This window comes from Macaca mulatta, chromosome 9 (assembly GCF_049350105.2).
Source record: "Macaca mulatta isolate MMU2019108-1 chromosome 9, T2T-MMU8v2.0, whole genome shotgun sequence".
Taxonomy (NCBI): Eukaryota; Metazoa; Chordata; class Mammalia; order Primates; family Cercopithecidae; genus Macaca; species Macaca mulatta.
Window position 1 is genome coordinate 8,687,946 of NC_133414.1, and position 12,540 is coordinate 8,700,485.

The 12,540-nt window shown below is 47.2% G+C and overlaps 1 protein-coding gene across 6 annotated transcripts in view; it reads right to left on the reverse strand.

Annotated features, from left to right (window-relative positions):
- Window positions 1–12,540, reverse strand: part of SFMBT2 (Scm like with four mbt domains 2) — a 250,410-nt gene that overhangs the window by 13,666 nt on the left and 224,204 nt on the right. For all 6 annotated transcript variants that reach the window (XM_077945707.1, XM_028825950.2, XM_028825951.2 and 3 more), the window contains 2 exons: window positions 3,973–4,148; window positions 197–363 (listed from right to left, as the gene is read on the reverse strand). In XM_077945707.1, the coding sequence (XP_077801833.1) occupies window positions 197–363; window positions 3,973–4,148 (343 nt within the window). The remainder of the gene's footprint in view (window positions 1–196; window positions 364–3,972; window positions 4,149–12,540) is intronic.

Consider the following 12,540-nt stretch of genomic DNA (forward strand, 5'->3'; position numbering starts at 1 on the left):
TACGAGGCCCCTTCCCAGCCAAAGCAGCTGGACACGCTACATTTGTTTTCAGCAGGTAAGGAGGAGGGGGTTCTTCTTCGGTGTTTCTGACCATCCCGCCGCCATCTCCAGGGCCACCTCTGCTGTGAAGCAGCCATACTGGCCAGCCAGGGCCAGATGACGGCCACAAGCGGGCAGGCGCCGCGGGCGGACATACCTCCCCCGAGCCCGCGGTGAGGTCCACGGCAGAAGGCCTCCGTTTCTTCTGCACGAAGATGGATTTCCGTCGCTTCCTCCGCCTGGCGGGTTTGGGGTGTCCGCTGTCGGGGTTGCTTTCCCCGATGGGGGGCTTGGAGATCTTCTTTCTCTTTCCATAGTAATAGGCTGTAGGAAGGAAGATGAGAAACTTTTGGAGGCATAAACACACACAGACATGGACAGAGGGAGAGGAGAGAGGAAGGAGGCAGACGATTCTTTCATCTGATAACTCATTTGTGCCTTACAAAGTCATTCTGAGAAAACAGACCCACAGAAGGAGGGTCTTCTGCTGCTCAAAGCTTCAGGTCTGGAAGGTGTTCGGGCTGAACTTGGCCCCTCCCCAACGTTGAAGCCCAAACCCCCAAAGTGAGTGTATCTGGATGTCACTGACATTAATGAGGTCCTAAGAGTGGGGCTTGGTGTCTAGGAGAGACACCAAGGACCCAAGACCCAGAGAAGAGGCCCCATGAGGACACGGGGAGCAGGTGGCTGCCTGCAGGCCCAGGAAGGATCTCATCAGAAACCAAAGCTGCCGACACCCTGATCTTGGACTTCCAGCCTCCTGGACTGTAGGAGGTAAGTGTGTGCAGTGAAAGCTCCAGGTCTGTGGTACGTTGTTGTAGTAGCCAGAGCTGACTTCTGCAAAAGGTGAAAGAGACAAAGATGTCCACAGTTCCCACAGGAGTTTATCCCCGTCTGGACCCCAGACATTGCATACAGTGGTGGCAGTAACATCCATCGGATTGCTCTGACACCTGCTCCCAAGTCTGAATCTTGAGCAACTGGTCAGTCAGCAAGCACCGGGTGAACATCTGCTGGCGTGGTCCTGGCATGAGGGACTCCCCCAGCTCTTGGTCTGACCAAGACAAGTCGTGATCCTGAACACATGGGCCAAATTCACCAAACACCTTTCCTCTTTTCAGAGTTCCTTCTCTATTACATCGTTGTGTACTTTATTCCCTTCTCATTTGGTGGGACTCACGTTACTTCTGAATTCTATAGCAGAGACACAGGTGTCTATCTTTTTTTTTTTTTTTTTGAGACGGAGTCTCACTCTGTCGCCCAGGCTGGAGTGCAGTGGCCGGATCTCAGCTCACAGCAAGCTCCGCCTCCCAGGTTCACGCCATTCTCCCGCCTCAGCCTCCCGAGTAACTGGGACTACAGGCGCCGGCCACCTCGCCCGGCTAGTTTTTTGTATTTTTTAGTAGAGACGGGGTTTCACCATGTTAGCCAGGATGGTCTCGATCTCCTGACCTCGTGATCCACCCATCTCGGCCTCCCAAAGTGCTGGGATTACAGGCTTGAGCCACCGCGCCCGGCCACAGGTGTCTATCTTAACTCAAAAATTATTTATTGAACTTTAGTAGTGATTAATGTTTTTTATAAAAAAGATGTACCATCAACTAATGAAAACCACCACTAAGGATCCAGCATTCAATTACGACCCAGACGCCTACTCATTAACCAAAGGTTCAACCGTTCCACTATGGGACGCCCAGGAGCCACAAAATAACTGAATGCGGCTAAGGAACCTTTATCCACGAATGGGGTGGGCCAAAGGAAAATGGCAAATGCACAACCCCTGGTTTGCAGGGGCCCCTCTGCAGGGAGCATGATTTCAGTGCATTCTCACAGTGCTGGGCCGTGGGCTTCGTCCTCCAGGTAAGTCACCTATCCTTTCTGTACCCCAATTTCCTTACTTACAAAATGAGACCATCAGGACTAACAAGCATAGGTTTCCTTCAGGCCTAAGGCCGTCTATGTCCCACCCCCTCCCCTGCATTTGATCACAGCACGGCATTTGGAAGCCTCACAGTAGCAGCCCTGTAACTCCCAGGAGGCACATCTGCTCCGGCAGCCCTGGCCTGTTCTCATCAACCTCTCAAAAGCAGCAGATGGCAGGAGAGCTTGGAACAAGGTCCCGTGTCCAGTTCTACAGGGACCGTGTTCCTCAGTGAGAAGGAATGAACTGCTGTGGATGAGCACTGCTTTGTGGCCGTCTCCACGTACAGGGGCAAATGAGCAAGCCTCTGTCCCCACCCAAACCCCAAGCATGCATGACAGGGCTAGGGCAGGCTGGCCTCTTAGAAGCCAGAGGCTGGGGATGAGAATTGGTTTTAGGGAATGCGGCCAAAGGTCAGTATGTGTTTGGAGCCTTAGAATGAGACTGGATGACTCCTGCTTTCCCAGTGCTCGACTCCACCAAAATATGGTTCTGGCCTCCTCCCACTGGAGCCTCAGTTCAGCCCGTAGTAACATCCATTATAAATTAACCCAAAGGATCTTGGGAGTTAGGAGTTTTATCATATGAGATCCAGAGACATCTCTGAGTTCATTCTGGCAGTGCTGAATGGGAGGTGTGGGACCCTGCTCCTTTCCTGCCATGCCCAGTGTCCCGGAAGAACAGAGAAGCCCACCTGGCAGGTAAGCATTCACCATGCATGGCAAAGCCGAGCCCTCGGTCAGGCCTTTCTTACTCAGGAGCTGCTGCTTCCCAGTGAATCCCTCCCCTGGAAAAAGGTGCTGTGATGGAGAAACAAGCTCTTCCAGAACCAGGTGATGTGCTGGGCCGACACACCTGCGGGCCCTACCTGAGCGCCCCTGTGCACAGAATGACGGGGGCTCTGTGTGATCAGTGAGGGCACAGCTGACCTCCATTAGAAGGCAGAGTGGCAAGGAGACTGTGTGTGTCTGTGTGTGTGTTGTGTGTGTGTGTAGAAACACACTGAGAGGTAATAAAATACAAGGAAAGTCACACTCTGAATAGCGTTTCAAGTACACTCAGATTCCTGGTTCCAGAACCCATGTTGACCAACATCACAAGTGACTGTGGCTCACAGAGCACTGGCCACACGGCCAGGCCCTTGTCACATCCCAGTTGGCTGGAACACGGCTGGCAGAGTCAACTTCCAGGTCACTCCCCCTTGCATTAGAGAGAACTGAGGGGAGATGCAGGAAACTCAGAACTGTGGGTCAGAGGGAGAGATCAGGGCGCAGGCACGGGAGGTAGAGGTGTCTGGGAGAGGCTACCATGGATGGAGAAGGTCATCAGAAGGGAAGAAGGGCAGGGCTCAGGGGAAGCGGATGCCCAAGGCCAGAGATCCTCGAATGGGACTGGGGATGGAAGAGGCAAGAGCTGGAGGTAGGAAAGTGGGGACAGCTCTGAGTCCTGCATCCTGTGTCCTGGGAGAGAGGCAAAGCCAGCTGGCAGAAAAGAAAGTGATGGTGGCTTCTGAGTCCTCCATGGCTCTCCTAGGTGGGGGTGTTGAGGAAGGCATCTAAACATAAGAAGCTGATTATGATGCGGATGTGGCCCCCTATCAGGAAGGGCAATGAAAGCAACATTACACTATCCCCGAGTAAGGACTGAAAGAGTCATCTGGGTTACTGTTACTGTGGTCAATTTTATTGTGCTCTTCTGGCATCCATTGAGCTGTAGAATCAATCAATCCACTGAAACTCATGACAGTACACACAGTTTCTTCTCTTCTTTTCCAAGGCCTACCAATGAAAATTCATCCTGTTTTAATTCGTCCCATCCCCTCCGTATGTCAGGCTAAAAACACATGTATCTGCTACAGCAAATCTTTAAAAATCCTTCCATAGCAATTCCTATGGAAGACTAGTCAAAAGGTTCAAAAAGAAACAAGCGAATGAAACAAAAACCAAATACCTTATAGCGTAGTTTAGGCCTCTGGGCCCATGCATTTCTTTTTTTTCATTATTTGTACTTACTGTATTTGGTTTTGGTATGAATGGAGCAGTTCTCTGGGCAGTTTTCAGATACCAGCACAGGACTAAACAAATTTGGACAGCACTCTAGCTTCGCACAGACTCGGCGGCAGAAATTTGCAACTTGGTCAGATGTCCGTACGATTTTGACCACAGCCCTGTACGTTTTGCCTCTGTATCTAGAAAACAAGGTGGGGGAAAAAGCGATGGTGAGACCAGATTATGATTCAGACCTATTCTGTACCACGTATTTCAAAGGTAGCAACTTCATTTTCTAATGATAAAGCATATGGTGCACAGTTTTCCATGCTGTTTCTGTTATTTCTCGGAGAGATATTTATGAGAAATGCTCACTAGTGTGCTACAAATGTGTCATAACAGTGCTAAACTAGAATCCACTTCCATAAAGACCCCCCCATTTAGCACACCCTCATTTTGCTCTATACAACTTCATACCAAAGATGAGTGGTGCAGGGTACATACCTAACGGGCATGGCTCTCGAAATGAGGTTAGTGAAATCTAACAGGTATTTTCCTGTTGTTATCTTATTTCATTTTTGAAAAATGTGAGTGCATATGGGATCATGATTCTGCCTTGAAAACCATGCAAATTCAGAACACTGAAAGGATATCTTTGTCAAGATTGTGTATATTGTTGAAATGGGGACGATTTCCATTATTCATAAATGGCATCTGTGCAGAATGGTGATAGGTAAGCGAGGTCACATTTAAATGGAGAGAAACACAAAAAAAGCAAAAAAAGAAAAAAAAAACCATTAAAAATGCAGAGTGACTGTATGATTGGGACCTGGAAACCGAGTGAAGACCCCCAGCCTTGCAGACACTGGCAGCAAGTGACTTCAGTATAAACAGAACCGTGACAGCTCTCCGGTGGATGAGTGACAGTTAAAGGAAAAGGCTGCTGTACTCTCAAGTGTAAAGGGAGCAACGTGAAATGGTAATGCCACTTGCCATACTCTGCCCATGAGGGTAACTGGCCACTCCTCTCCTCTGGGTTGGGATGGTGAAAGATTGCGCCAGGAACTAAAACTTGCTTCCACCTGCTCTCCAGTCCCTTCAGCAACCCCTCCGTGGCTTTGCTTGCTTTCTCCGAAGCAGTAAATCGAATCCTTTCTGAACAAGCACACCTTCACTGCAATTCCCCACAGACTCAAATCTTGATTGAGTGATAGATAGTGGATGAAATCATACTACACCAAGAATGCGCGCCGGAATCAAAAGTCCTTCATACTCATCTCTATTTCTTATTAGACTGAGGTCTTTGGAAAGCTATAGTCTATTTGTGTATTAGGAAAAATAAGAGGGATTTCTCCAGTTAAATCTCCCCCCCCAAAAGTGGTTAAATCTAACTGAGGGGCCTCACATAGGAGACCTTCATTCTTATTATGGATCGAACCATGTCCCTCCCAAATTCATATGTTGAAGCTATAACTCCCGATAGGACTGTAACTGAAGATGGGGCTTTCAATGAGGTGATTAAATCAAATGAGGTTATAAGGGTGGGGGCCTAATCCAATAGGAGTGGTGGCCTTATAAGAAGATGAAAAGGCTGGGTGTGGAGGTTCACCCTTGTAATATCACCACTTTGGGAGGCCGATGCAGGACTGCTGGAGCCCAGGGGTTTAAGACCAGACTATGCAGCGTAATGAGATCCCCATCTCTACAAAAAATTTAAAAACCACCTGGGCATGGTGGGGCATTACTGGGAAGGCTGAGAAGGCTGAGGCAGGAGGATTCCTTGAGCACAGGAGGTCAAGGCTGCAATAAGCTATGATTGTACCACTGTACTCCAGCCTGGGCGACGCAGTAGGGCCCCGTCTCTTAAAAAAAAAGAAGGAGGAGGAGGAGAAGGAGAAGAAGAGTCACCAGGGGTGTACATGCACAGAGACTAGACCATGTGAGGGCAGAGGGAGAAGGTGGCCATCCACAAGCCAAAAAGAGAAGCTTAAGGGGAAACCAACCCTGGCACCTTCATCTTGGACTTAGCCCTCCAGAGCACTGAGAGAATAAACATCATCGCAAAAGCCATGGGGCCTGTGGCTCTTTGCTGCACAGCCTGGGCTGACTGAGACAAGGCTCATTCCTCCAGTGGGGAGCGACAAGAACGGGGACCCCCGGACTGCCTATCTGCACCTCCCCACCACCCACACAGCAGCTTCTCCTGACCACGGATGCTGCCTGCTTGTAACTTTCCTTCTCAGTTCACATTTTCTAAGGATTCTCTGAGGTCCTCTTAAGCACTTTTCTCTGCTCTTAGTGGAAAGACTAATCTAGACTAAGGGGGTATGGAAGTTTTCCCAAAAACCTTTTCAACGCACTAGGAAAACGAGAGATCTGAAAATCCGAATGCCTTTTATAGTTATCCACAAGGAACTGATTTTATATATGGGAATCCAAAAACTTCAACAAACATTGCTGAAAGAGATGGCACTTTCTTGCCATCATATATAAATATCAAGCACAATACTGCTTTCCTTAAACATAACTATTTACTGAAGAATAAAAATTAAGCTCCTCGCATCCCTCCCACACCCACCCACACAACAAAGAATTTAGAGTGAGACACGCTTCTGGAACCTAGATATTGTCACTTGTTGTTCATCACTTTTAAGAAAAAGACTTTCTCCTGCCCCAAGAAAAACCACAGGTAATGAATTCACCAACATAAAACTGGCAACCAGAGCTACAAAAAGCAGATTGGATGGGTTCTTGTTTTAAAATTAGGCACTACAGCCCTCATCCAAATATTTATGGGAATACGATACAAATAATGCCTGGCTGAAAACACAAGCACTTGAAGGTAGGTTTCAATCACCTTTTGGCACATTTTTAAAACTATCATGGGTACAAAGTAATGGTCAGTTTCTCAGCTGGCAACAGATCATAGGTTTTTATTTCATTCACATATCACCAAGCTACTGAAATGTGAAATTTCAGCTTTTTAGGAATGTCTTTCTAAAGACTGGAAAAATAACTTTTCCACTAATAAATCTTTTTTTAAAAGTATCAACGGCAAAAAAATTAAGAATTAAATTCCAACTTGTACTTTATATCTGCATATTCTACTAAATGTACTTCATATTTATTCAGGGTCTTTCACATCCCAGCCCCTGGGTGTTTCTTTTTCTTCAATTTCTCTAACGGGTCCAGCTTGACTTTCCATGTAGTGAGAACTAAAAAGTAATCTTCTGTAGATAAGATCACGCTTGAAATCCTACAGCCCCGAACGGCTGTTGGTTTTCCCAGGCCCTCCATTGACCCTATGTGTAGAGACTCCCCACTCCGTGCCTTTGAAGAGCGACTCCAGGACCCACGTTGGGGCGGTTCTTGGTTATTGCTTTTGTTGCATTTTCGAAAAATAAAAATGAAAATTAAAAAAAAAGCACAACTGGGAACACGGTATGTTCCTCGTGTTGTGGGAAATGGAGAGTGAAAATGGGATATGTAGAATAAAAATGCTTCACAGCTACATTTTCCCTTGCAGTTTTCTCCACTATGAGTTTGGTGGTCCTACAGCTTTGTTGGAAGGAGCTCACTATCAAGATTCTTAGAGTCCCTAAAAAAATAAAATAATGAGACATAAGAATGCAGGAAGAAATGTGCAAGCCAGGTCAGATGTCAAACTGCAGAATGAGGCTCAAAGACGAGATGCTCATCAAACCTCCAGGTGACAAGGCACACACACGCGGTGCCACACTGGAGGGATGGATGAAGGGAGCGGTTATCTGGGGGAAACAGAACCAGGGTGGCTTCATTTTTTCTTCCTAGTTTGGGATGACTTCGTGGAAGCAAGTGTTTCAGTAAAACCTTTCACAATAGGGAAAAGCCCATCTGAAGGTATGAAGATTTAAATTACAGCATTGTTTAAAAACAGCGGGCTCTTTTTCTCTTCCCTGCCCTTCCTGAACAATTCTGTTTAGAAGCCATGGCAGTGGGGGTAGAGGGGACTGAGTAAGGATGGGGCACAGGCTGGTGAGGTGGCAGATGACGTGCTGCCTAGACCCCTTCACTGGGGAACTTGCTGCCCCAGCTGCTGGAAGGGAGCCTTCAGTTGTGGCCCTTTTATGTTGTTTGTTTGTTTTTTTCTTTTTTTGATGAGAGAGGGTCTCGCTTTGTTGTCCAGGCCGGAGTGCAGTGATGCAACAGTTCAGCTCACTCAACCTCCGCCTCCCCGGTTTCAGTGATTCTCCTGCCTTAACCTCCTGAGTCATTGGGACTACAGGCGCCCGCCATCATGCCTATAGTGGTCAGTTTTTTTTTTTCTTTTTTTTTTTTTAAATTTTTAGTAGAGATGTGGTTTTGCCATGTTGGCCAGGCTGATCTTGAACTCCTGACCTCAAGTGATCTTCCTGCCTCAGTCTCTCAAAGTGCTGGGATTACAGTTTTTAGCCACTGTGCCCAGCCCCCTTTAGGGTTTTGCAAAAAGCTGCCTTGGCCCTGCCCTACCCGGGAGGGCCCCAACCAGGGACTGACTGTGGAGGAAGTAAAAAGGTCACTGGAGCCCAACTCCAGACAGCCATGAAGAGCCTTTAACCCCAGAGGTGCTGCGGGTGCCTGCCTGGCCTCACTGTGGGATGATCTCTGTCTATACAATCCCACTGCCTTCCCCTCCCTTCCAAAGGCACTGGTCCCAAGGGCCCTCCTTGATGAAACCCATCTTGGAGAAACCCACCAGGGAAAGGCATGGAAGTTGGGGCGGGACGCAGGGAGGAGGTCGTCGCATGTGGGGACAGCAGCAAGGTGCGTGAGGATACTGGAGTGATGCTGAGGCTTGATGAAATGAACAAATACGCCAAAGGTGGAGAGCACAGGCCAGGTTTCCACTGTCAGAGCCAGAGTTGCAAGTATAGGGAAGGAAAAGTCTAAGATGAACCCTGGCATGCTGGACTGGAACTGGAACCTACGTTCCACCATGAATGCGAAAAAAAGGGTGAACACAACAGGCCCAAGCTTTTCTCCTTAGAAAAGCCTACTTATGGGCAGATCAAGAGGTCAAGAGATCGACACCATCCTGGCCAACATAGTGAAACCCCATCTCTACTAAAAATACAAAAATTAGCTGGGCGTGGTGGCACACGCCTGTAGTCCCAGCTAGTCAGGAGACTGAGGGAGAATCACTTGAACCTAGGAGGCGGATGTTGCAGTGAGACGAAATTGCATCATTGCACCCCAGTCTGGCAACAGAGCAAGACTCCTTTCAGAAGAAAGAAAAAAAAAATACAGGTACATCCCTAATTTGAAAATCTGAAATTCAAAATTCTCCAAATTCTGAAACTTTTGAGTGTCAACATAATATAAGTATACTGCAAGTATTCCAAAAGCTGAAAAAAGATGAAATCCAAAACACTTCTGGTCCCAAGCATTTTGAATAAAGGATATTCAACATGTGTTTGGGGGTAATGAGGCTTAGGCTTTCAACTTATCCCAAATCAATCAGGAGAAAGAATAGTACCTTTATTCTGTACTTCCAATATTTCTGTAAGTTTGAGATTGCTTCAAAAATGCTTAGAAATAATATAAAGGCATGCAGTCATATAATGACTCAAACTATACTAAGCTGACTCTACAAGAGAGTTTCTACCACATGAGTATTTCTGAGCACTACTGGTTGAGTAACATGGACATATCCAGTTGCTATCAATATATGAAGGATAAATTGATTGTGAATTCCAACTCCAACCTGAACCAATAAACAGGCTTGTTTTGGAGTTGCCCTGCAAATTAGGGTAACTATTGGAACAACTTTTTCAAAGGCATGCTGAACATACGAAGATACAGGCCTATAAATAAGGAGAGGCAAAAAATAGTTCTAAGAGTTTACCAACTGGCTGGGAATTAACAGTAAATGTGCATTGATGGAATGGAGCCACTGACATTTTCTCAAGGATCTTAGAGCATTTCATCACTTGATCCTTACACGATCTTCCCAGGCACAGCGGACAGGGGTTTGAGCTCCATATGGCAGACCTGGGGATGGCTGGGTACGGGGATGACCTATTCTTTCTCTTTTTTCTTTTTTTTTTTTTTGAGACAGGCTCTCACCCAGGCTGGAGTGCAGTGGCACAACCTTGGCTCACCGCAACCTCCGTCTCCCAGGTTCAAGTGATTCTTCTGCCCCAGCCTCTAGAGTAGCTGGGACTACAGACACCCACCACCACGCCTGGCTAATTTTTGTATTTTTAGTAGAGAGGGTGTTTCATCGTGTTGGCCAAGACGGTCTCGAACTCCTGACCTCAGGTGATCCTCCTGCCTTGGCCTCCCAAAGTGTTGAGATTACAGGCACGGGCTACCGTGCCCAGCCTCATTCTATTCTTTCTTTTACCAAAAGTGAAAAGAAGAGTGTGTTTCGTACTTTTACCTTCCATGAGAGACTTACAAACAGCATACCAGCGACAAAACTTTGTAGGGAGGATGTGTGAAAAGAACAACCGAAAAGCATGAGATAATGCTTTCAACTTTCTGCTAACACTGTGAGACCAGAGGGCAAGACACGGATGTTATTTAACACGCGGCCCGGCAAGGCTCTCACAAACACGAAGGTTTTGGAGCATGTATTTCAAGTCCCAAGAAGAAAAGGTAAGAGGAAAATATTACGAGACAGCCGAGCTCGCACACGAAAGAAAACTCCCTGGCAATATAAATAATCTCAGAAAGAAGGAAAATAAAAGCAACGCGCAAAAGATCATCGAGTTGGAACTAAGGAATAGCAAAGACAAAAACGGTGAGGGAGGAGCAAGTTGTAAGGGGGAGGTCCAGGAAGGAGAACCTTCATCTCAGTCCTCAGACAGACCTTGCCGATCGGCACCTATGCATCACTCAGGTTGCAGAGAAACCTGGAGGGAAGAACGCAATCTCGTCTTTACAAGCTGAGCACATCAGGAGGGGCTGGGGCTCTCGGAAGCACACTTGGAGACAATAAAGGAAGTCACAGATCAACGGTGGGAAACACGGGAGAGGCTCTTGCTGGTTGTCAGCGCAGGACACTGAGAACCCCAGAGTCCAGAGAAGATCATTTTAAGCTCAAGATACTTGAGATTCGACAGATACAGCAAGAAGCCTTCTCGGAGCTCCCATTATCTGCTCTAAAGCAGAAACGTTAGAGAAATGGAGACTGCCGTAAATTCCCTCTTTGGGGACGGCTTCTCCTCCCGGGAGAGAGACTTAAGAGTAAAGCTGCCGTAAATCCCCTCTTCTGGGGACGTTTCCCGGCCTGGCCATGAAGAAGAAAGACCACTCACACCTGCATAAACAAACATTAGCACAAACTTTCTCATCTCCCATTTGTTTTCCTCAAATCCAATTTGTCTTTCCCAAAGCAATCTACTTGTTCTTCCGACAAAAGCCTTTGCTCCCAGCTGCCTTTCCCGTACTGAGCTGGATGCAGAATCCCCAAACGACGGACCCCTCCTCTGAGTTATTCACCACTGAGCACTCCCTCGGTGTGAGCGTTACACATGTAAGCGGGCTGTTTCTCCTCTCACTCACCTGTGTTTGGTCAGTTTAATTTTCAGGCTCCCAGAACCTAAGAGAGCGGAGGCAAAGTCTTTCCTCACCAATATCAATATAAAGTGTGTGTGGCCTTCCACTTCCTCCCCATCAGCCAAAGTAGGGATTTCTTTCCACGTCCAAGTGCACATGGCAGGGGTGGAGAAAGACAGAAGAAGATGGAATGGTATAAGAATGCCGAAAAAATCATCTCCTCGTCTTCAGTAGCTGATACGGTTTGGCTGTGTCCCCACCCAAATCTCATCTTGAATTGTAGCTCCCATAATTCTCATGTGTTGTGGGAAGCCGTATGGGGCAGTTTTCCCCATTCGTTTCCCGTGGTAGTGAGTCAGTCTCACGAGATCTGGTGGTTTTATAAGGGGAAGGCCCTTTTGCCTGATTCTCATTCTCTTCTCTTGTCTGCCATCACGTGAGATGTGCCTTTCACCTTCCGCCGTGATTATGAGGCCTCCCCAGCCATGTGGAACTGTGAGTCCATTTAACCTTTTTTTCCTTATAAATTACCCAGTGGCATGAAAATGGACTAATACGGTAGTTCAAAGTTGAAAGTGGAGAAAAATCAAAAGGGATTTTCAGTCAAAAACAAAAACAGAGTGAAGAAGCCAACACTGGTGTAACCATCAGTTTATAACCACCAGCAGAGCCCAAGCGGAATGTCGCTATGGTCTAAGTTCCATCATTTGCCCTCAAAATCACCCTTGTGAGAACTTTTAACCAAATCTTGTCGGGCAGTGATAGGGGTTTGGGAGCGGGGGACGAGGTTCTGGTTCTTCAAGCCCTATTCACACCCTCGAATGCTGAAGGAAGAATTAAAAGAGAAAGGCAACGGTGACTCTGAGAACCGCAGAAATAGGGAGGCTTTGCAGGCTGTGGGAAGCCTCTGTTCTCGCCAGCAATAGTGAGGTACGGTTCTCACTTCCTTCAGATCAAAGCTTTCACTTCATTGGTCTCATTCTTGGTCACTGGATGCCAGGGTCGGGAGAAGGGGTCACTGGTTTTCAGTCTTAGGACACCCAAACTCCTCAGAAATGTCTTTCTTCCTTC